Consider the following 20,311-nt stretch of genomic DNA (forward strand, 5'->3'; position numbering starts at 1 on the left):
TCTGGTATCCTCTGTAAATTCACCAGGAAAGGCTAAGAAAACAGCTGTGAGTTGTTATTAATAGCCTTGGAACCTTATAGGGAATTGTCCCTTTTCCCATATTATTAACATCTGCCCCCAGCCATCAGCTTTCCCTCTGCTGGTTATGAAAATTGTGCAGGAACCCACAACTTTTTTTTGTTTAATTCTTTATTTTACGCAGGAGGGACAAAGTTTCTGCTGAATACAACTCCCATCATCATCTCCTGGTCTCACTGATCTTTGCGCGAGCAAGAGACAATGATGAGAGCTGCCTTCAGCAGCCAGTGCTTGGGATCAGCGTGAAATGTACTTCTTTTCTGAGGTCCTAGTACGTTTCACACGGGCACAACACGGACGGCACATGGATATGACAGACTGTGACACACTGATACACGGACAGCAAACACGGATGTCACATATGTACACACGGATCTCACCAGTACTGTTTTTTCCTGTATAGGACGTGTGAAGCAGACCTAAGACTGTGCAGGGCCACACTCCCAGATGTAAAATTAAAGGGGCTGTCCATTACTTGGATAACACCTTCTCATTTCTCATGTTTGGCCCCATTAAAATAAAAATGCTTATACTCACCTTAGGTGCCCGCAGTGTTCCAGCATTCCCAGGGCTCACATCACGTTATTACGTCACACAAGCGCTGCACCCAATCAGCGCTGGCATCATTGCCCCTCCTTTGCGGTTGCTCTCTCACTTCTTCTTGATTTTCGATTTGTCCAAAAGCGGAAACCGTGATGCTAGCACTAGTTGGACTCAGGGCTCGTATGACGTAATAACGTCACGGGAGAGCGAGTGCTGACACTGTTGGAACTGCGCCAACACCAGAGGTGAATATAAGTGTATTTATTTTGACGGGACCAAACATAAGGAATGAGAGGGAGTTTTCCAACCCCTTGAGGAATGAGACTAGGTTGTCTAAGTAGTGTAAAACCCCTATAATTTTTATATATACATTTGTGTAAAAAAGTATTTGCCCCTTCCAGATTTCCTATTCTTTTGCATGTTTGTCACACTTAAATGTTTCAGATCACCAAACAAATTTAATTATTAGACAAAGATAAAATAAGTAAACACAAAATGCAGTTTTTAAATGAAGGTCTTTATCATTTAGGGAAATAGAAATCCAAACCTACAGAACCCTGTGTTAAAAATTTACTTTCCTCCTTCCCCCCCCCCCCCCCCGCGTAAAACATATATTAACTGCGGTTTATTACATCCTTGTGAAACTGAGTTTAAATTTCCTAGCCACACTTGTTCTCAATCAAGAAATCACTTAAATAGGACCTGCCTGACAAAGTGAATTAGACCAGAAGATTTTCAAAAGCTAGACACCATGCCGTGATCCAAAGAAATTGAGATCTATAAGTCTGGAAAAGGTTATAAAGCCATTTCTCAAGCTTTGAGAAACAAAGTGAGAGTCATTATCCGCAAATGTCAAAAACATGGAACAGCAGTGAACCTTCACAGGAGTGGCCAGACAACCAAAATTACAACAAGAGCGCTGCGATTACTCATCCAAGAGATCACTAAAGACCCAACAACAACATCAAGAGCGGCAGTCTTCACTTGCCTCTGTTAAGGTCAGAACGAGACTGGGCAAGAATGGCCTGCATGGCAGAGTTCCAAGACATAAACCTCTGCTGAGCAATTAGAACATAAAGGCTCTTCTCATTTTTGCCATAAAACATTTTGATGGTTCCCAAGACTTCTGGGAGAATGCTCTATGGACTGATTAGACAAAAGTTTAACTTTTTGTGAGGTATATGCCCCATTACATCTGGCTAGAATGAACACAACATTTCAGAAAAGGAACATCATACCAACAGTAAAATATGGTAGTGGTCATGTGATAGTCTGGGGCTGTTTTGCTGCTTCAGGACCTGGAAGACTTGCTGTGGTAAAATGGAACCATTAATTCTCTTGTCTACCATAAAGTCCTGAAGGAGAATGTCCGGCTAGTCTTGACCTCAATATGAAGCGCACTTGGGTTATGCAGCAGGACAATGGTCTGAAATACACAAGCAAGTCCACTTCTGAATGGCTTAAGAAAAACAAAATTAAGACTTTGGAGTGGCCTCGTCAATGTCGGGACCTTAATCCGATTGAGATGCTGTGGCATGACCTTTAAAAAAGCAGTTCATGCTCGGAAACCCTCCAATATGGCTGAATTACAACAATTCTGCAAAGTTGAGCTGGACAAAATTTCTCAAGAGCGTTGTAAAAGACTCATTGCCAGCTATCGCAAACGCTTACTTGCAGTCGTTGCTGCGAAGTGTGGCCCAACCAGTTATTAGGTTTAGGGGGCAAACACTTTTTCACACAGGGCCCTGTAGGTTTGTATTTCTTTTTCCCTTAATAATAAACACCTCCATTTACAAACTGCATTTTGTGTTTATTTCTGTTATCTTTGTCTAATACTTTAATTTTTTTGAAGAGTGATCTGCCCTCTACTCCTCTTTGATCAGACCTCATCTGGAATACTGTGCCCAGTTTTGGGCACCCCTTTTTAAAAAAGACATCAACAAACTGGAGCAAGTTCAGAGAAGAGCGACCAGAATAGTGACTAGTCTGCAAATCATGTCCTATGAGGAACGATTACTGGATTTGGGAATGTTTAGCTTGCAAAAAAGAAGACTGAGAGGAGACTTATTAGCTGTCTACAAATATCTCAAGGGCTGTCACATTGTAGAAGGATCATCTTTATTCTATTTTGCACAAGGAAAGACTAGAAGCAATGGGATGAAACTGAATGGGAGGAGACACAGATTAGATATTAGAGAAAACTTTTTGACAGTTAGGGTGATCAATGAGTGGAACAGGCGGCCACGAGAGGTGGTGAGTTCTCCTTCAATGGAAGTCTTCAAACAGAGGCTGGACAGACATCTGTCTGGGATGATTTAGTGAATCCTGCTTTGAGCCGGGTGTTGGACGCGATGACCCAGGAGGCCCCTTCCAACTCTACCATTCTACAGTGCTGTTCAAACTAATTGTGACAAAGCATTTTTTAAGTAAAATCGTAAGTTGGTGACCAGTCAGTGATTCGGATCAGTTTTAATATATAATAAATCTCGGTCCACTAGCCAGTGGAAAAAGGTAATTTTCAGAATTAGTATGTAACAGTGCATTATAACATTTTATTTTTTTTTTGCTTTGCACAGCACTGTATGATTCTATGAAACATTTAAGTGTGACAAACATGCAAAAGAATAGGAAATCAGGAAGAGGGCAAACAACTGTATCTAGGAGGAGTAACAAGACAGAGTTGTAGGAAAATATAATCCAGATTTTATATTTCATGTGAAATTCAAGTGTTTAGTAAAACAGAAAAGTCAGGAGAACTTACAGATCCTCTCTAAAGAATTGCCTGTGAGACTCGCACAAGTAGAGTATATTAATTTTCGACCTTGTACGAGTTATTGCTTCTTTTCCAATAGTTCTGATCTCCCAGTGCAGATGATGGTACATAATATTGTGGTGTTGTGCACAGTTGTATGTCTCCCATGTGACTGACAATCAATATATGGCAGACCGGGAAACGTGTAGACTTCATCATGATCAGTTACAAACACATCATCATGGCGGTGTACATTGTGTGCGCCCGCACCGCACTTAGTTTAATTACAAATATGAATAACATGAATGCTATATTGCGAGGGGCTGCCCTGCGGCTCGGCGCTGTCAGCCACCGGAGTAATGACAGCTGTTGTCCTGGTGGTAAGATAATACCAAAACACCTGTCACCATGATGAATCACGTAGAGAGCCGATCAGCTCCGCTCAGGCAATCAGCCAGAGTGATAGGAAAATTATAGGAGGTACCTTGTTTTACAATTTCTAAAGGAACGTGTCGGGGCTGTTAACAATCTGCAGAAAGAGTGTGATTTCCATATTTACAGTCAGCTCAGTAATTAAATCACATTTAACGAGGTGCATTATTTAACTTTTCCACTTCAGACCGATACTCTGTGTAATCACTGGTGTACTCCAGTCACAAGGGTTGACGTCATGTTCGATAGGAGTGCAATAATGGAAAGCACAATCTACAATCTAACATAATATGTAGCATAAAATTCCTGATCGGATTTTCAAAATGATCGCTAATGCTAAGGGTTGTGTTTCTAAGCAGGTGTTGTGTGCACCTGGTCAAAGAGTGAGGAGCATTCTTCAGGGGTGGGCTCCACCTTAGTCCACCTAGGGAATCGAAGGTGCAAAGGTGTCCAAGGCCCCACCAATGTGATGAATTACTGCTTTATTTTGGAGCTCTTAAACAAAAACGGATGCAGTTTGAGGAAGGCCTGGGTGCTGCATTGATTTTGCTTGTAGATGCCACGAGAAAACAGTAATTGATCATAATGGTGGTGCCTTGGACTCTTCAGGAGAGATGAGTAAACTTGTTCAGAAAACTTTCACCAATCTCAAATTTGACACATTGGATTCGAGTCCCAATTCCCAAATTTTTTTCCTAAAAAATCATCAGTCTGCCAAAGTTCGTTAAATGTCCAAGGTCACTAAGGGCTCTGTCACATTTCAGTGTTCCCAGTACCTGCAGGAGCTGCAAAACGTCCCGCACATGTGCACGCTGATGACATCCCTGTGTTATCCGTGTGATACATACCAGCACCTGGAAATCAGTGGTACTGTTCACGCTGTTCCCCGGCGACAAGCGTTGAAGAAGAAGGCTGACATCACTGTCCCCTGCTTTTTGCTGCAATCAGCGCTAGCAGGGGACAATGTTGAGAGTATTAAACTGGTAACAGCGAGGGAAGGCGGTGGCTGATGGGAGTATCCATCAGCTGCCGCCTTCTTTAAAAATAAATATAAAAAAAAAATTCTTGGTATTTCCCTGTATTTTTGATAACCAGACAGGCAAAACTGACAGCTGTGGGCTGCAACCCTCAGCTGTCATCATTAGCAAGGCTTTTTATAAAAAAAATACAGGGGTCCCCACATTTAAATAAATAATTTTAATAAGAGGCGTGATCCTACCCCCCACACCCTTTTGACAACCAGCCAAGCTAAAGCAGACAGCTGGGGGCTAGTATTCTCAGGCTGATAAGGGGCCATGAATATTGGCCCACCAGCCTAAAAATAGGAGCCTGCAGCCACCCCAGAAAAAAAGCACATCTTCAAATTCTTGCCCTTTGCCTGGCTCTTTCCATTTGCCCAGTGCCAAGTGGGGTTCATATTTGTATTTTCCGGTTACATCAAGCCCACAGGAACCCACGTAAATTTTTTTTTAAATTATTTATTTATAGTGCAATTGATAGGTCAATTGATGCCACTTTTCCCGGTGTCTGCCCCTAATTTGTGTGTGATCGGTGACCCACACTAATCGCCTGAATAAAGGGTGTGACTTAAGTAGCCTGAACTGCAGGGCCAAGCACAGCTGCAAGGAGGATTAGAGTATCATCGGTGGAGAATAAACCACCGCCATGGAGCTGATCCAGGCACAGGAACATGAAGCATTCTGCTAATTAGTCAGGATTCTAGAGGAGGGATCCTAAGAATAGACTGTCTATAGAAATAACTCCTTTAGAGTATTCCAGTCTACGTAAATTATTACTTATTTTTAGAACACCATGGATTTCCTGGTGCTGTACGTGAGAAGGGGTTACATACAAAATACACATATAAATTACAATGAACAGACTAACAATGACAGACTGGTACAGAGGGGAGAGGGCTCTGCCCTTGCGGGCTTACGGTCTACAGGATAATGGGGAAAGACTGTGGGGTTGGAGGTGATGGTGAGGTGGCAGCTCCGGTGATGGTGAGGTGGCAGGTATTATTGCAGGCTGCAAGCTTTCTTGAAGAGATGGGTTTTCAAGTTCTATCTAAAGGTTCCGAATGTGATGGATAGTAATTGGACATGTTGGGACTTCCAGAGGATGGAGGATACTCTGGAAACATCTTGGAGGCAATTGGGTGAGGAACATGTAAGTGTGGAGGAGATAAGGAGGTCTTGAGAGGACCGGAGATTACATAGGGAAGAGGTAGAGAGATTAGTTTGGAGATATATGGAGGAGACATATTATGCGCAGCTTTGTAGGTCAATGTTAGGAGTTTGTAGCCAGTACTGGACCCAAGGACCCATACTAAAATTACCAAGAAATAAATACACTTTACTAGAGTCCCCAAAACACTATATCAGACCTATAAATGACTCAACAAAAATAACTTTCAAATGGTAAGGAAATACCAAAAATATATACATAAATAAGTATAATTTTATTAATAACAATTATATGCACACAAAAAATGTTCATTTTTGTTTATGTAATTAGGAAAATCATACTGGGCAGCATGATGGCTCAGTGGTTAGCACTGTAGCCTCGCAGCGCTGGGGTCCTTGGTTTAAATCTCACCACGGACAACATCTGCAAGGAGCTTGTATGTTCTCCTGTGTTTTGCGTGGGTTTCCTCCCATACTTCAAAGACCTACTGATAGCGAATGTAGATTGTGAGCCCCAATGGGGACAGTGCCGATAATGTCTGTAAAGCGCTGTGGAATTACTGGCGATATATGTGAGTAAAATAAATATTTATGTATTTTTTTTTGGCATTTACTTATCATTTGAAGGTTCTTATAAATGTTAGCAGTTTTAACTGGATTCATTGGGAAATTGGGCATAAATAAAAGGATTTGCAGAGGGGAGAAACGGATGAGTAGAGAGGTGGATTAGCTGGGCAGCAGAGTTTAGGACAGACTAGAGAGTTGCGAGAGTGTTAGCAGGAAGGCCACAAAGGAGCCTATTGCAGTAGTCAAGGCAGGAGAAGATGAGGGCACACACTAACATTTTAGTAGATTCAAGGTTGAGAAAGAGACGAATTCTGGAAATACTGCTGAGTTGGAGGAGACAGGAGGTGGTAAGAACTTGGGAGTTTGGTTTGAATGACAGGGCAGAGTCGAGGGTTAATCCCAGGCAGCAGACTTCCAGTACAGGGAATTAGCACCTTTGTTAGATTATTGGGAGTCCGCTGATGGGGATCTGTCTTACTTCCTCCTGGCCGTAGTCTGGTGACCAGGGGAGAACTGGTTTTTTGTCACCAAATTCACTTTAAGGGCGCAGACAGACAGCTGTCTTTCTCGTGTGAGGATCACATCACAATCCTCGGACTGGCCGGCAGCTCTCCTGACCTGAGCGTGACAGGTGCATAGATATACATCACGCTGTCACGCTCAGGTGCTGGGCCAGTCTGTGCACTGTGATGCAATCGGCACATGAGAAATACCTGCCGTCTCTTTGCACACAGTGCGTTTTTGATGCGTTTTTGCTGTGGTTTTTCCTCGCCTAAATGGGCCAAAGACATTATAGAATCCTTATGCAAGTTAATTCAATGCAATCCTGTAGTGTTGTGCACATAATCAGTTAATTTCCTTTGAGTATTTGTAGTGCGCAGGTATAAAAATCTTATAGATGCGCCTTTTCTGGAGTGGCTGAGAGCTTACGTTTTTAGTCTTGGATGGGGCCAATATCCATGGCCCCTTCCTAGGCTATTAATATCAGCCCGCAGCTGTCAGGGGTCCCCCCTGTAAACTAGCCAGTAAAGGCTAAGCAAACAGCTGTGAGCTGATATCAATAGCCTGGGAACCTTTATGGCTATTGTCTCCTTCCCAGAATATTAACATCAGACCTTAGTCGTCGACTTTCCCTCGGCTGGTTATTAAAATTATGCGGGAGCGCATACAATTTTTTTTTTCTTTTTTTTTCATTTAAAATTAGCATTTTCTGTTTGGTTACAGCCTATGTACGTTCGTTCTGTTAACACTGGGACCTGATTCAAACACATCCTCAGAGCTAGCTTATACTGCATGGCTTGGAGGAGAGTTGTTTATATGAGGAGTTTGGAGGAGTTATCTGGGACTGTGTTGGTTTGTAAGTGTGATAATTACCTTTCCTCCTCTTTCTTTGGTTTTTTACCCGTCCTCCACTCCCCGGCGCATTCCTCTGTTATATGTGAGTGAATATTTGTATGCCTGGTATTTTCAGTTACTCTTGTTTGACGGATTGGTGTACTGCGGTGCACGACATCTCCCCTCTTCCCTGGTTGGGGAAAGGGAAAAGACAAAGGGCTGATTCAGGAGATAAGGCAAGGGTGGCGGCCCCGGCATCTTCACCTACAGAAGTATCCCGGGGAATAGGGTGAGCTAGGGTGCCCCCTAGTGTTAGGAACAGCTGAGTTATTACAGTAAGTATCAGTATGACACATGATGCGGCTTGACACGTTTCTCTTCAGAGTAAGGTTCCTCAGTAGGCCCCAGAATAAAGGACATATGGAAAATAGGAGTAGATGTCCTGTTGATGATGTGCTCAGAACTCCTGTTTTGTGCATCTATTAGAACTTAGGTTTTTTTTGCACCTTTGTTTTTGTTTGTGGTTGAGTTATGATTTTAATATATCTAATAAATATTACATTTTAGGGGACAGTTTTTTTGAAAGCCATAATTGTGGTGTCCATGTAATGTACTGCATAGATCATGTTTTGGCGGCATGGTTAAAAAAATTCACAGCAATTCCACCATAGTTTGGGGATTTGTTTTTATGGAGTTGCCCTTGCGGCATAAATAACTTGATCGTTGTATTCTGCTGCTCGCTTCACTAGCCGCAATACCAAAATTACTCTTTTTTTCCACTTTTACGTAATGTAACAAAATAAAAACTGCAATCAACAAGCGGTACACACAATTTTTTATTAAAATAGCGTAACAACAGCAATTTGGTCATTACCGGTATTTTACTTTTTTTTTCTTATGTAGCTAAATTAATTTTAATTTATGACTTGTATGTGAAAACTAAAGGGATCAGCACTTTTTTCTACCTTGATATTAGTTTGTGGTGGGCTTAAGGGGATTATATGTGTTTTTCGGGGGGCATTTATGTGAAATAATAAGATTTTAAATCTAAATCCACATGTAAAATGTGTACATTTTGCCCTGTATTTTGCTGCTAATTCTCGGGAGTCTTCAATGATATGTGGAAGCCAGAAGTGTGGCTTTATTCACACTCGTGGTTGATACGTGGCATTTATCACCAGTAATACGTGATGAAGGAGGGCGAAACGTTTTTTTTTTTGTTTGTTTTTTTTTTGCTGTCATCATTTCTTAACCCATTACTAATTGCGGTGTTGTTTGTACTTTGAAAAATAGCATGTATCACTGCGTTATTAAATCTGGGAAGTAATTTCATGGTTGACTGGGGAAAGGCACATGAATAGCAAGGAGCCTCCAAATCTTCACTTGGGCTAGCACTTAATTAGAACCATCTGTCAAGTGACAAGAGCCCCCGCTTTCTCCTCTGACTGTACCAGGCTTTGTGTGTGCACCCTACTGGTATTTATTCTCAAGTAGATCGTTGCTGGCTTTTCTCTTTCCGTTAAGTACTTATAGCAAATGTGAATAATTATTTCACGATTATGACCAAATATCAGAGATAGTGACGCACCATCAGCTCATTCCGATCTGTGAGTACTTTGTAGACGTGGGAGTCTTTTATATTCCAAATTTGATAAATTGCTTTTTTTTTTCTTTAAAGGGAATCTTCCATCTCAAATGAGAGCAGAATTATGTAGGGAAAGAGATCCTGATTCCAATGATGTATCATTTAGGTTTCTGGGTGCAGCAGATGGGATACAATCAGAGTTTTCTCTGCTGTAGATCTAGCAGAGCTCAGAAAGCTAACCCCGCCCACACCCCAGCTTTCTATGTATACTGCTGGGGGGCGTGGTTGGACTAGGAGGCACGAGGCAGCTAGTCTGACAGTGATAATCTCCTGCTGATAAGACACTAATCGTATTGAAACTACAGCACACAGCTTAATAAGTGACACATCGCTGAAATCATTGTCTCAGCCCATACCTCATGCTACTCTCAGATTGCAGAGCAAAAACCTGCTGACAGATTCTCTTTAAGGAGCTACCCACATTTTTTATCTATTTTTGATAGGCAGCAAAGAGTAGGTAAAAGGCAACGTGTGGGATAGCAAGCTAAACATCAATAGCTGAAATGTCAATGCAAAAAGTGGCACACGCCTGTAACAAGCAGTGCCGAACAAGAGAAAAGAGTATGAAAAGGAAGGTACTACATGAAGTACAAAAGGAATCTGCTTTATTCATCACATATAGAGCCAAACAATTAAAAAGAGGACATGAGCTTCAATAATACCCATATGTCGGCACCCTCGTAACACCCCAAACACCCTTCCCCCACAGTGGGCCCACACACATGAAATAATAAAGTCTGAGACCCCCAATAAAAAACCAAAAAAGATCACATAAATATACCCAAAGTAAAGTGAATGAAGGTACGAAACCAGTATACTACAGCTAGACCAAGGGGTCTCCAGGCATGGAGAGGAAGGGGACCACAGTCTCATGCATTACACTTAAGAATTGCCAATGTTAGTTCTTACTGCCTGGTTTGGAGTTGAAGGCGTAGTTTGTAGTTGCAGTTGGTGTTTGGATATTATTTAGGAGATTGTTGCTTAGTTTTGTTGTGTTCAGATCCTCATCTTCTCCTATTTGGTTTCTCCATCCTTTAACTCCCCTGCATTGCACTTTGTTGTTTGGTGTGTGTTTTTGTATGGTTGTATTTTCGTTTATCCCTGTCCGTCTTCCCTTGTTTGTCTGCTTATTGTATTCCTATACACTTCAGCTTCCCACAACCCTGAAGGGGAGGGAACAGATCAGGGTTGATATAGAATCATAGCAAGGCACGTAAACCCTGAATCCTCACCTTCAGGAGTAATCAGGGTGACAGGGTTAGACTAGGTCACACCTAGGTCTAGGGACATGATTAGCGCCCATAACCCCAATATCATCGTGACATGCTGCTTCCAATAGGTGGCGCTAGAGTTCTAGCCCTCTTCCTCTCTGAAGAAACAATTTTCATATTTAATTTCTCAGAGGAACATGCATGGCTATTAAGTCTTTTCACTCTGACATGCCAGGCCTGGCTTGTCACGCTCCACAATGAGAAATGTTAACCCTTAGACTCCTTTATTACCCTCATAATTATGTTTTACATGCTCCCAGCTTATAGTAGACACTGAAATTGCTGTGTGTATATTTTTATCCAGGTGTTTCACAACCCCATTTACCTGTATTCTTGTTATCTTCTGTTGTCTCTATACTTTATACCGTCTGGGCGTTTTATTAGAAATTTATTGATACATTTTTTTTCTCTGATTTTTGCCTTGCACTTCTTTCTTTTGTTGAGTTACCCCCCTTTGTGCTAGTACATATGTCTACATGATATAGGTGTCTATTAGTACATATGTCTACATGATATAGGTGTCTATTACGCAATTGTAAATTGTTAATAAATAAGGGGAAGAAATTAAAAAAAAAAAAAAAAAATCTATCCTGCAGAAGACGCTCAAATTTTATTTCTATAGAGGGTATTTGGGGCGCTCTATCAGAAAAAAGGAGGCCAATCTCCTAGAGTGATAGGATAGGAAATCCGACTCGGTTTGATTTTCTCTTCAACAAATGGATTGCATTTGGTAAAATCCCAACAACCTACCGAAAAATGGAACATTCGCCTTATGTGAACTCTTCTTTGCAGGGAGAAGCTTTAAGGGAATCCTTGAGATCATAGGTTAGATTTACGCGGGGGTTTTAGAGGAGGATTTTCTGATCCAAAATCTTCCTAAAAATGTTTGAAATATTCTTTGAATACTCTTGAAATCCACATTGTTTGTTCCGAGAATAATAAAAAGTGAGATTTTTTTTATGATATCTAATTTTTTTTTTAGGGAGATTGCTTGTGGAATCCACTGCAAATTTGACCTTCAATAAGACCGGGGCTACATGGCGACTTTGGCCATCACCAAACTTCTCTAGGTGTTGCCGTGCAATATAAGGAAATGGGGTCTCATCTTGACCCTGAGGAGGGTACAGGCAAGTCCAACCTCATTGGATTTTTTCGCTTGTACACCTAGAGAATGTTTATCGCGTGACCGGTGTCGTGGAGAAAAGTCATTATGTAGCCCCGACCTAAGTTATATGTAACAGACGAATATTGCCAGATTGCTGAGAATTCTAGCGGTGCCCCTAAAACAATATTTTCTCCTGTCTCCCCTCCTGTAGGTGATATCACAGTTGAGGATCCTGAGCCGATCAGTTACTGCCGGATCGAAGTTCGACAGAGATTTGTGGTCTAATGAACTATCGCCCGTCCTCAATCTGTGGAAGAAGCTCAACCAGGTACAGTCACGGGGGATACTGCACCGAGCAGATAACGTATGAGAGGGTGGGAAAGCTAATAAGTATGGATGAAAGGCTGTTCAGTAATATGAAAACTTTTTTTTTTTTAAATTTAACCCTTGTTGTAAAAATGTAAGTGCTTCATTTAATGGCGCTACCCTCTCCTGCATGTATCGCTGGCGGCCGGGCCGAGAGCTAGTTCTCTGTCACTAAAACCCTACGCTTATTACAATTGGCGATTACTAGGGTGATCCAGTGATGTTATTGGTGATGTCACAGGTATTTCCTGTATTTAAAGGGCTGTGATGTACAAAAAAATAAGATGTGATCTGTGTTATTTCTCCAAAGAGACCATATAGATATCGAGTGGGATTTAAAGGGTTATTCCAGACTTTATAGATGTACCGTATATTGTCGGAGAGTGTTTATAAAAACAAGCACTTTTGCAATTTACTGCTTATTATAAATTGCAGTCATTATTGAGCTAGTGATACTTTTTTCTATTGCTTACAGTTCGTTGCCATGGAGACAGACCACAGCTGTTGTGTAGATTGTAAGCACTGCACTGAAGCTGGCCAGAATTAGGAAATAAGAGCGCACTCCAGCGATACGGGACGAATGGAAAAGAGCTTGTCAGCACTGCACACGTTCTGCTGGCTAGCAACGGTGGTCGGTCTCCAAGGCAACATCGGAAAATTTGAATTAGCAGTAAATTGCAAAATTGCTGGGATTTACAAGCACCATGAGATATTCTCATAGTTATAGATGTGTACTAACATAACCCCCAAAATTTCTGTTTTGGAAATAAGCAAACTGTTGAGCTCCAATTTTTAGTAATAAGGAAGCACTGAGTTTTTAATTAACACTTATTTAGTAGCATAAAAAATAAGTCACCTTTGCAGTGCATTAGTGGAGCGCCCCCACTGCCGCAGGGCCGAGGGGTACCTGGTACCGGGCCTCTCTGTCCTGGGGTTGTCACGGTGGCTAGACCCGGTCCGTGACCCTGCTGAGTGGTGTCCAGTGAAGATAGAACGTGATGATGTGGTGGTGTGGTGCAGGTCGCGGTGAATAATGAGCACACCAGGTTGCAGTCTCTTTACCTCTTTACTGAAGGCTTCAGGATCCTCAATCCAGAGTACGGTTAACAGGGCTGGCTGAGTTCGGCCAGTCCGATGGCACCTCCAGAGTTCCCTTTGCAGGTGGAAATCAGTGCCTACCTTCTAGCGCTTGTGTGTTGTAGTCCTTCCCTACTTAGCACCACGGGATAGTCCTCACAACTGTTGTGTCTGTTTCTGAAGTTCCCTCACAACTGATTCTGATGTTCTTCTTCGTCCCCCAGATGATATGGCTAGGACGCACCCGTATGACGGGTAGGCTCGGAGCTCTTCCGGGACCCTAGAGTCGCCCCTCTCCAATTGTTGCCCCCTATGTCTTCTTAGGTGATTTAGGTGAGACAGCCCGCCTGTAACTGACTGTCCTGCCGTTGGTTTGAAGTAAGGCCTGGAGCTCAATACTTCCTCGGCGTTTCCGGCCACCGGCTGCGCGCCTCAGTAGGATGTTGCCTCGTCTTACAGCACGACTCCTACTGGCGTTTCTCCTTGTTGCGTTGATCTCGTTTCTCACTCTTCACAATAAACCTCGCTTCTTATCCTTTCTTGGGGTACCGCCGCTATATCGTGCAGGCGCGGTCCCGTAACGTTCTTTCTGTTCGCTAGGCCTCTGTCAGGATCCCACCCCTGACAGGGACCCCCCTGAATCTTCCCCTGCAACACCCTCTGCCACAGGATGTTGCCTGGTTCCAACCCAGTCAGCTTTATGTCTAACTTCCTATCTAACCCCCAGTTTTACCAGTTTGTGAGGAATGGCCTAATACATAGCACCCTTAGCTCCCCCTGGAGGCCAGAGTGTGAAGTGTATTGGTGTCTGTGATACCTGGTCAGGTGAACTCCTTCAGTCCCATCAGACGTACCATAGCCCCCCTTAGCGGCGGAGCATCAGTACTGCAACGACCAGGACTCTGGGGCGCTGCATTAGTATTCCACAAAGTGTAATTTTGCTCCAATTCAAAAGGAGGTTCTTTCTGTTTTCTTTAAAGTACAGTGAGATCCCTCAAATCCTGTGCGCGATAATCATGGCGGTCTGGAACGTTTCAGCAATATCACGCAGAATCTCAGAGAAGGAGAAGCAGAAAACTTTGCAGAGGAAAGCAATTAAGAACTCCACTTTAGTTTCACATCCATCCGCCTCCCTTAAGTTAAAGAACCAATTAGGGATTTTTTCTGCATTAAAGCAGAATTATAGCAGTATGTTTTATTTTAAACTGTACCTGACATTTCAGGTGACACTACAAAATTAATTATGATGTGTGTACATGAGGAATAGCACTGTCTGGCCATCATATGCTGCATTTTTCACCAGTTTTCCCTTTTGTAGACTTTATCTCTCATTTTCAGTTGTCTCTGAGCTAGAGGGTGGAGACTAGCTGCTGCAATGTGTACAATGTACACATATATGAGGTATTCCTGCTCCCCTGTCTCTATGTAGCTCATGTTCTGAAGCAGCAGCTGCATGGAGGACATTATTCAATAGTACTATTTATATTTTTTACTTGCTTTATAGCCCCATTAATTCCTCATCATCACTGTCTCCATCGGGTGTGGGAGAAAACTGGAAAACCTGGAGGAAATCCACACATATAAACTCTTTGCAGATGTTGTTCTTGAACAAAGGACCCCAGCACATTGTGAACTACTGAGCCATAATTCTGCCCCAGTGAGCAGTGTTGCTGTGAATACATCTCTGAGATGAGATGAAAACACTTCCTAGAAAACTTATGTCCACCCCAGGATGTGGCCTGGGGCTTAAATAGCTGGACTCCAGTGGCAGTCTAGGTTCAGCAGGGCTGGAGACAGGATCTCCAGTGGTTTGTTGTCCTGAGGAGGAAAGACTGAACCTGTGTTGCTCCAGAGTGGCCCACTCCCCACAATTGTATGAACTGTGTTGCAGCATTTTGTTTTCCTGTTTTGCCCCAAAGGGCTGTATTTATTTTTTTCCCTTCATATTTGGTTTATGCCATCTGTCTAATAAACCAACAGAAGATTTAAAGAGACAGTGTTGCTGTTTTCTACCTCCATGTACCACTGAGTGAGCTGAACTATCACAATATATATAAACATCTAATAATTTGGACTTGTTGATGCCGGACTAAATGAACTGCATGGTATAGTGACCTTTATGGGCACATAGTGCACATTAAAGAGCTAATTGCTGTGTGTGATTTTACAATATTTTCTCTCTCGAGTTCATGTCACTGGTAAAATGCCCAATGCTTGGAGATTGATTCTTATTACACAGGAGCGCTTCCAAAGGGTTTTGGAAACCATGAATATTCAGCAAGCAACAGCAACTATTTACTCATTGGACTTGTGCCTGGAAATTGTCCCCTTATTATTCACTTAGCGGTCTGTAATACAAAGCACTATAAGCTGAGGATCTTATAGAGAAGATCACTGTTATCTCTAGGAGAGGTGAGGAAATTACTTTCTGCTCCACAGCATAGTCTCAGTCTGTGCACACTCAGCGTAGCAGGAGGAAGTGGTCACCGGAGGGTTAGTGTACAAATATGTCATAAAACTACACCTGAAATAATGGTGCACTATGGGCCTCAGTCACGGAGTGATTCAGTTACTGTGGTTGTTCCACAATTTATCATCTATTCGCAGAATAGGGGACACATTTCTGATGGCTGAGACCTCACCTCTGGGACCTCACCGCTGGGTCCTCACTGCTGGGACCTCACCGCTGGGACCTCACCGCTGGGACCTCACCGCTGGGACCTCACCTCTGGGTTCTCACCTCTGGGTTCTCACCTCTGGGTTCTCACCTCTGGGACCTCACCTCTGGGTCCTCACCTCTGGGTCCTCACCTCTGGGTCCTCACCTCTGGGACCTCACCGCTGGGACCTCACCTCTGGGACCTCACCTCTGGGTCCTCACCTCTGGGACCTCACCGCTGGGACCTCACCTCTGGGACCTCACCTCTGGGTCCTCACCTCTGGGACCTCACCGCCGGGACCTCACCTCTGGGTCCTCACCTCTGGGTCCTCACCGCTGGGACCTCACCGCTGGGACCTCACCTCTGGGACCTCACCTCTGGGACCTCACCTCTGGGTCCTCACCGCTGGGACCTCACCTCTGGGACCTCACCTCTGGGACCTCACCTCTGGGTCCTCACCTCTGGGTCCTCACCGCTGGGTCCTCACCGCTGGGTCCTCACCTCTGGGTCCTCACCGCTGGGACCTCACCGCTGGGACCTCACCGCTGGGACCTCACCTCTGGGACCTCACCTCTGGGTCCTCACCTCTGGGTCCTCACCTCTGGGTCCTCACCTCTGGGACCTCACCGCTGGGACCTCACCGCTGGGACCTCACCGCTGGGTCCTCACCGCTGGGTCCTCACCGCTGGGTCCTCACCTCTGGGACCTCACCTCTGGGACCTCACCGCTGGCTCTTCACCTCTGGGTCCTCACTGTTGGGGCTAGCGGAACGCACTGATTAAATATAGATGTTTTTATTGGTGCGTTCGCAGCCCTGGGTCCACCGTGCAGGAGGAACCTGCTGCTAGCAAATGACGGTACTATATGGCGGTTTAAGCGAACTCTGTTACTTCACAGAGTCGCACGGAAACAAGACGCTGTGCCCTGTTAACCCCACAGGAGTTCACAGCTAACTGCCGAGCTGAAGGCAGTCTGTGGTCACGCAAACATGCAATCTCCTCACTGGAGGAGCCGGTATTCTAGGGGCTTATTTCAGCCGGGGCCCTAAATCCACGCACACAATCTCCTCGCCGGAGGTGCCGGCATTCTAGGGGCTTATTTCAGCCGAGTCCCTGAACACACATAAATGTGACCACACTGGCGCATGCACATAACAGATTTGATACTAGCGCATGGCCATGCGAGCCTTATATAGCTGCAGCAAGTAAAAGACCTTCCTAGAAGGACCAATGAGAGACTGACATACCTGAGCATGTGACCCTAGATCTCCACTGAGAGATCTTGCCCTGGGCATGCTCAGTGTGCAGAGCAGGACTTAGTCCTAGCACCTACAGGACCTTCCTGAAAGGACCAATGGACTTAGCTGCAGTATCAGACCATGTGACCCTCGATCCCCACTGAGAGAGCTTACTCAGGGCATGCTCAGAACGAGAAGAGCAGGACTTAGTCCAAGAAGCGTCTGCTCGCCGCTGCCCAGCACTGACTTCAATGGCAGAAGCAGGAAAAGCAGCAGTAACTCTTTGTACAGAGTGGGACTGAGCAAGACGCTGGGACCGACGTCTCCGCTGAGCAGACTCCACTGTGGCAGGAGAAGAATGGGAGACAGCAGCGGAGATGGCCCGAGATTCCCCCTGTGCAGAGGCGGGAACTCGACCCCTAACACTCACCGCTGGATCCTTACGGCTGGGTCATCACCGCTGGGACCTCACCTCTGGGACCTCACCTCTGGGACCTCACCGCTGGGACCTCACCGCTGGGACCTCATTGCTGGCTCCTCACCTCTGGGACTTCACCGCTGGGTCCTCACCGCTGGGTCCTCACCTCTGAGTCCTCACCTCTGGGACCTCACCTCTGGGTACTGACCGCTGGGTCCTCACCACTGGGACCCTACCGAGGTCTTGAAAATGACCAAAGTGAAGTCTGTATGGCGTGGAAGTTGTGCATACTCCATGGTGCTCCATTTAGTGTTTATGGAGCTAATTGAAGCTGCTAAATACAGCATCAACTATTTACATTGACCCAATATATTGAGTGCAGCATACGTGTCCATGCTCGAAGCCTTCTCCATTCAAACTCCTCCTAGCTCCAACTGTGGTGTCATAAGGAACAGGTATCCCTGTTTTAGTGATCCTGAGGCGGATGCATCTCACTTGAGACGTTACATAACATGCAACACTTTGGCAAGTATGCCACACTGGCTAACATAACCGGCTAATTCTAGGGACAGTACTAAGTGTTATGCCAGCCGCCATAGCGAGAAAATCATAATGTCATAAAGTGGCTGAATAATGCAGCCAAATATAATTAAATAATGCCATCACTCAATAATTATTAAGTAATACTGCTGTTAATTGAATAAATAATTATGCAATTCAGTGAACAAATAATGTGTCTATTCAGTGAGTAAATATGGTAATGTCATATTCAATAAGCTTTCAATACCACCGCAATTCGATGAAAAGCAATACTGCTATTCAGTGAGCAATCAATACCGCCATTCAGTCAAAAATCAATACCACAATTAAGTCAACAATCAATACAGCCATTCAGTGAGCAATTGATACCATCATTCAGTGAGCAATCAATGCCGCCATTCGGTGAGCAGTCAATACTGCCATTCAGTGAGCAATCAATACCGCCATTCGGTTAGCAATCAATACAACAATTCAGTCAACAATGAATACTGCAATTCAGTCAACAATCAATACCGCCGTTCAGTGAGCAATTGATACCACCATTTGGTGAGCAATCAATGCCGGCATTCAGTGAGCAATCAATACTGCCATTCGATGAGCAATCAAGACCACCATTCAGTGGGTGATCAATACCGCCATTCGGTGAGCAATCAATACTGCCAATCAGTGAGCAATCAGTGCCGCCATTCGGTGCGCAATCAAGAACACCATTCAGTGAGCAATCAATGCCGCCATTCAGTGAGCGATAAATACCACCATTCGGTGAGCAATCAATACGGCAATTTGGTGAGTGATCAATACCGCCATTCAGTGAGCAATCAGTACTGCCATTCGGTGAGCAATCAATACCACCATTCAGTGAACAATCAATAGTACCAAACGGTGAGCAATCGATACTTCCATTCGGTGAGCAATCAATACCGCCATTCGGTGAGCAATGAATACCGCAATTCATTGAGCGATCAGTACTGCCATTCAGGTGAGCAATCAATACCGCCATTCGGTGAGCAATCAATATCGCCATTCAGGTGAGCAATCAATACCGCCATTTGGTGAGCAATCAATACCGCCATTTGGTGAGCAATCAATACCGCCATTCAGGTGAGCAATCAATACCGCCATTTGGTGAGCAATCAATACCGCCATTCAGGTGAGCAATCAATACCGCCATTCGGTGAGCAATCAATACCGCCATTCAGGTGAGCAATTCATTCCATCAGTCCGTCATTCAGCAAGTAATACCACCATCCTCTGAACAAATAATGCCGCATGTTGACTAAATACCAGTCGGTCCAAATAACTCAGTAACACAAGGCATTGATATGCCGTAGAATGGATAATGATGGAAGTGAGGGTCAGTAGCAGCCAAAGCCCAAGTTCACATGACCGTATTTTCAGTCTGAGTGCTGTCCATGAAAAAACGAACCCAGTGTTTAGTTGTTATTCAGTTGGGCTGCTCAGATGTGGTTTGTTTTTTTGTAATGGGACAAATCTAAAATTTCAGCAACAATCACATACGTTGGATGAGTTTCACCTATTCACTTCCGTAGGCGAGCAAAATATTGGATCCTATATGTGTTTACAGGCGTGACCGATGACTGTAATCGCTACCTGCACCGCCCCCATAACTGAAAGCCAGCGGAACCCCAGAGAAAACAAGTAAATTTTCTTCCAGTAACCGCACTTTCAGCAAGGCAGCTGGGCAGAGTTGTAAAAGCATTTTTTTTTCTGCAGATTAACCCAGGTTCCCTTTTAAAGAAGTGACATTAACTTTTTTTTTCCACCAGGTGTTTTTCAAAACCAATTCAGGGGGGAAAAGGAAAACTCATATGCAAAGCAAAGTGGATTTGTTGTTAGAGTTTTTTGGATTTTTTAAAGAAGGATTTTGTATAGAATCCCAACCAAAAAGCTAAAAAAGAATTCTGTGTGACGTGTTTTGGAAGGGTTTATTTTTCCCTGAAGCCATTTTTGCAACCTTTTGATTGCCTAGTTTGGAGTGGATTCTATTCTTTTTTCTTTTTTTTTTTTTTATAAAGATGTTTTACAATAGAAATGAATAGGAAGAGTTTTTGAAACATTTATGATGTGGGTATTTTTTTG

At 43.9% G+C, this 20,311-nt stretch overlaps 1 protein-coding gene across 6 annotated transcripts in view; it reads left to right on the forward strand.

Annotated features, from left to right (window-relative positions):
• The window catches only part of DYNC2H1 (dynein cytoplasmic 2 heavy chain 1), a 491,577-nt gene that overhangs the window by 352,323 nt on the left and 118,943 nt on the right, over positions 1–20,311 (forward strand). For all 6 annotated transcript variants that reach the window (XM_077298509.1, XM_077298507.1, XM_077298508.1 and 3 more), the window contains one exon: positions 12,126–12,242. In XM_077298509.1, coding sequence (XP_077154624.1) covers positions 12,126–12,242 — 117 coding nt within the window. The remainder of the gene's footprint in view (positions 1–12,125; positions 12,243–20,311) is intronic.

This window comes from Ranitomeya variabilis, chromosome 3 (genome assembly GCF_051348905.1).
Source record: "Ranitomeya variabilis isolate aRanVar5 chromosome 3, aRanVar5.hap1, whole genome shotgun sequence".
Lineage (NCBI taxonomy): Eukaryota > Metazoa > Chordata > Amphibia > Anura > Dendrobatidae > Ranitomeya > Ranitomeya variabilis.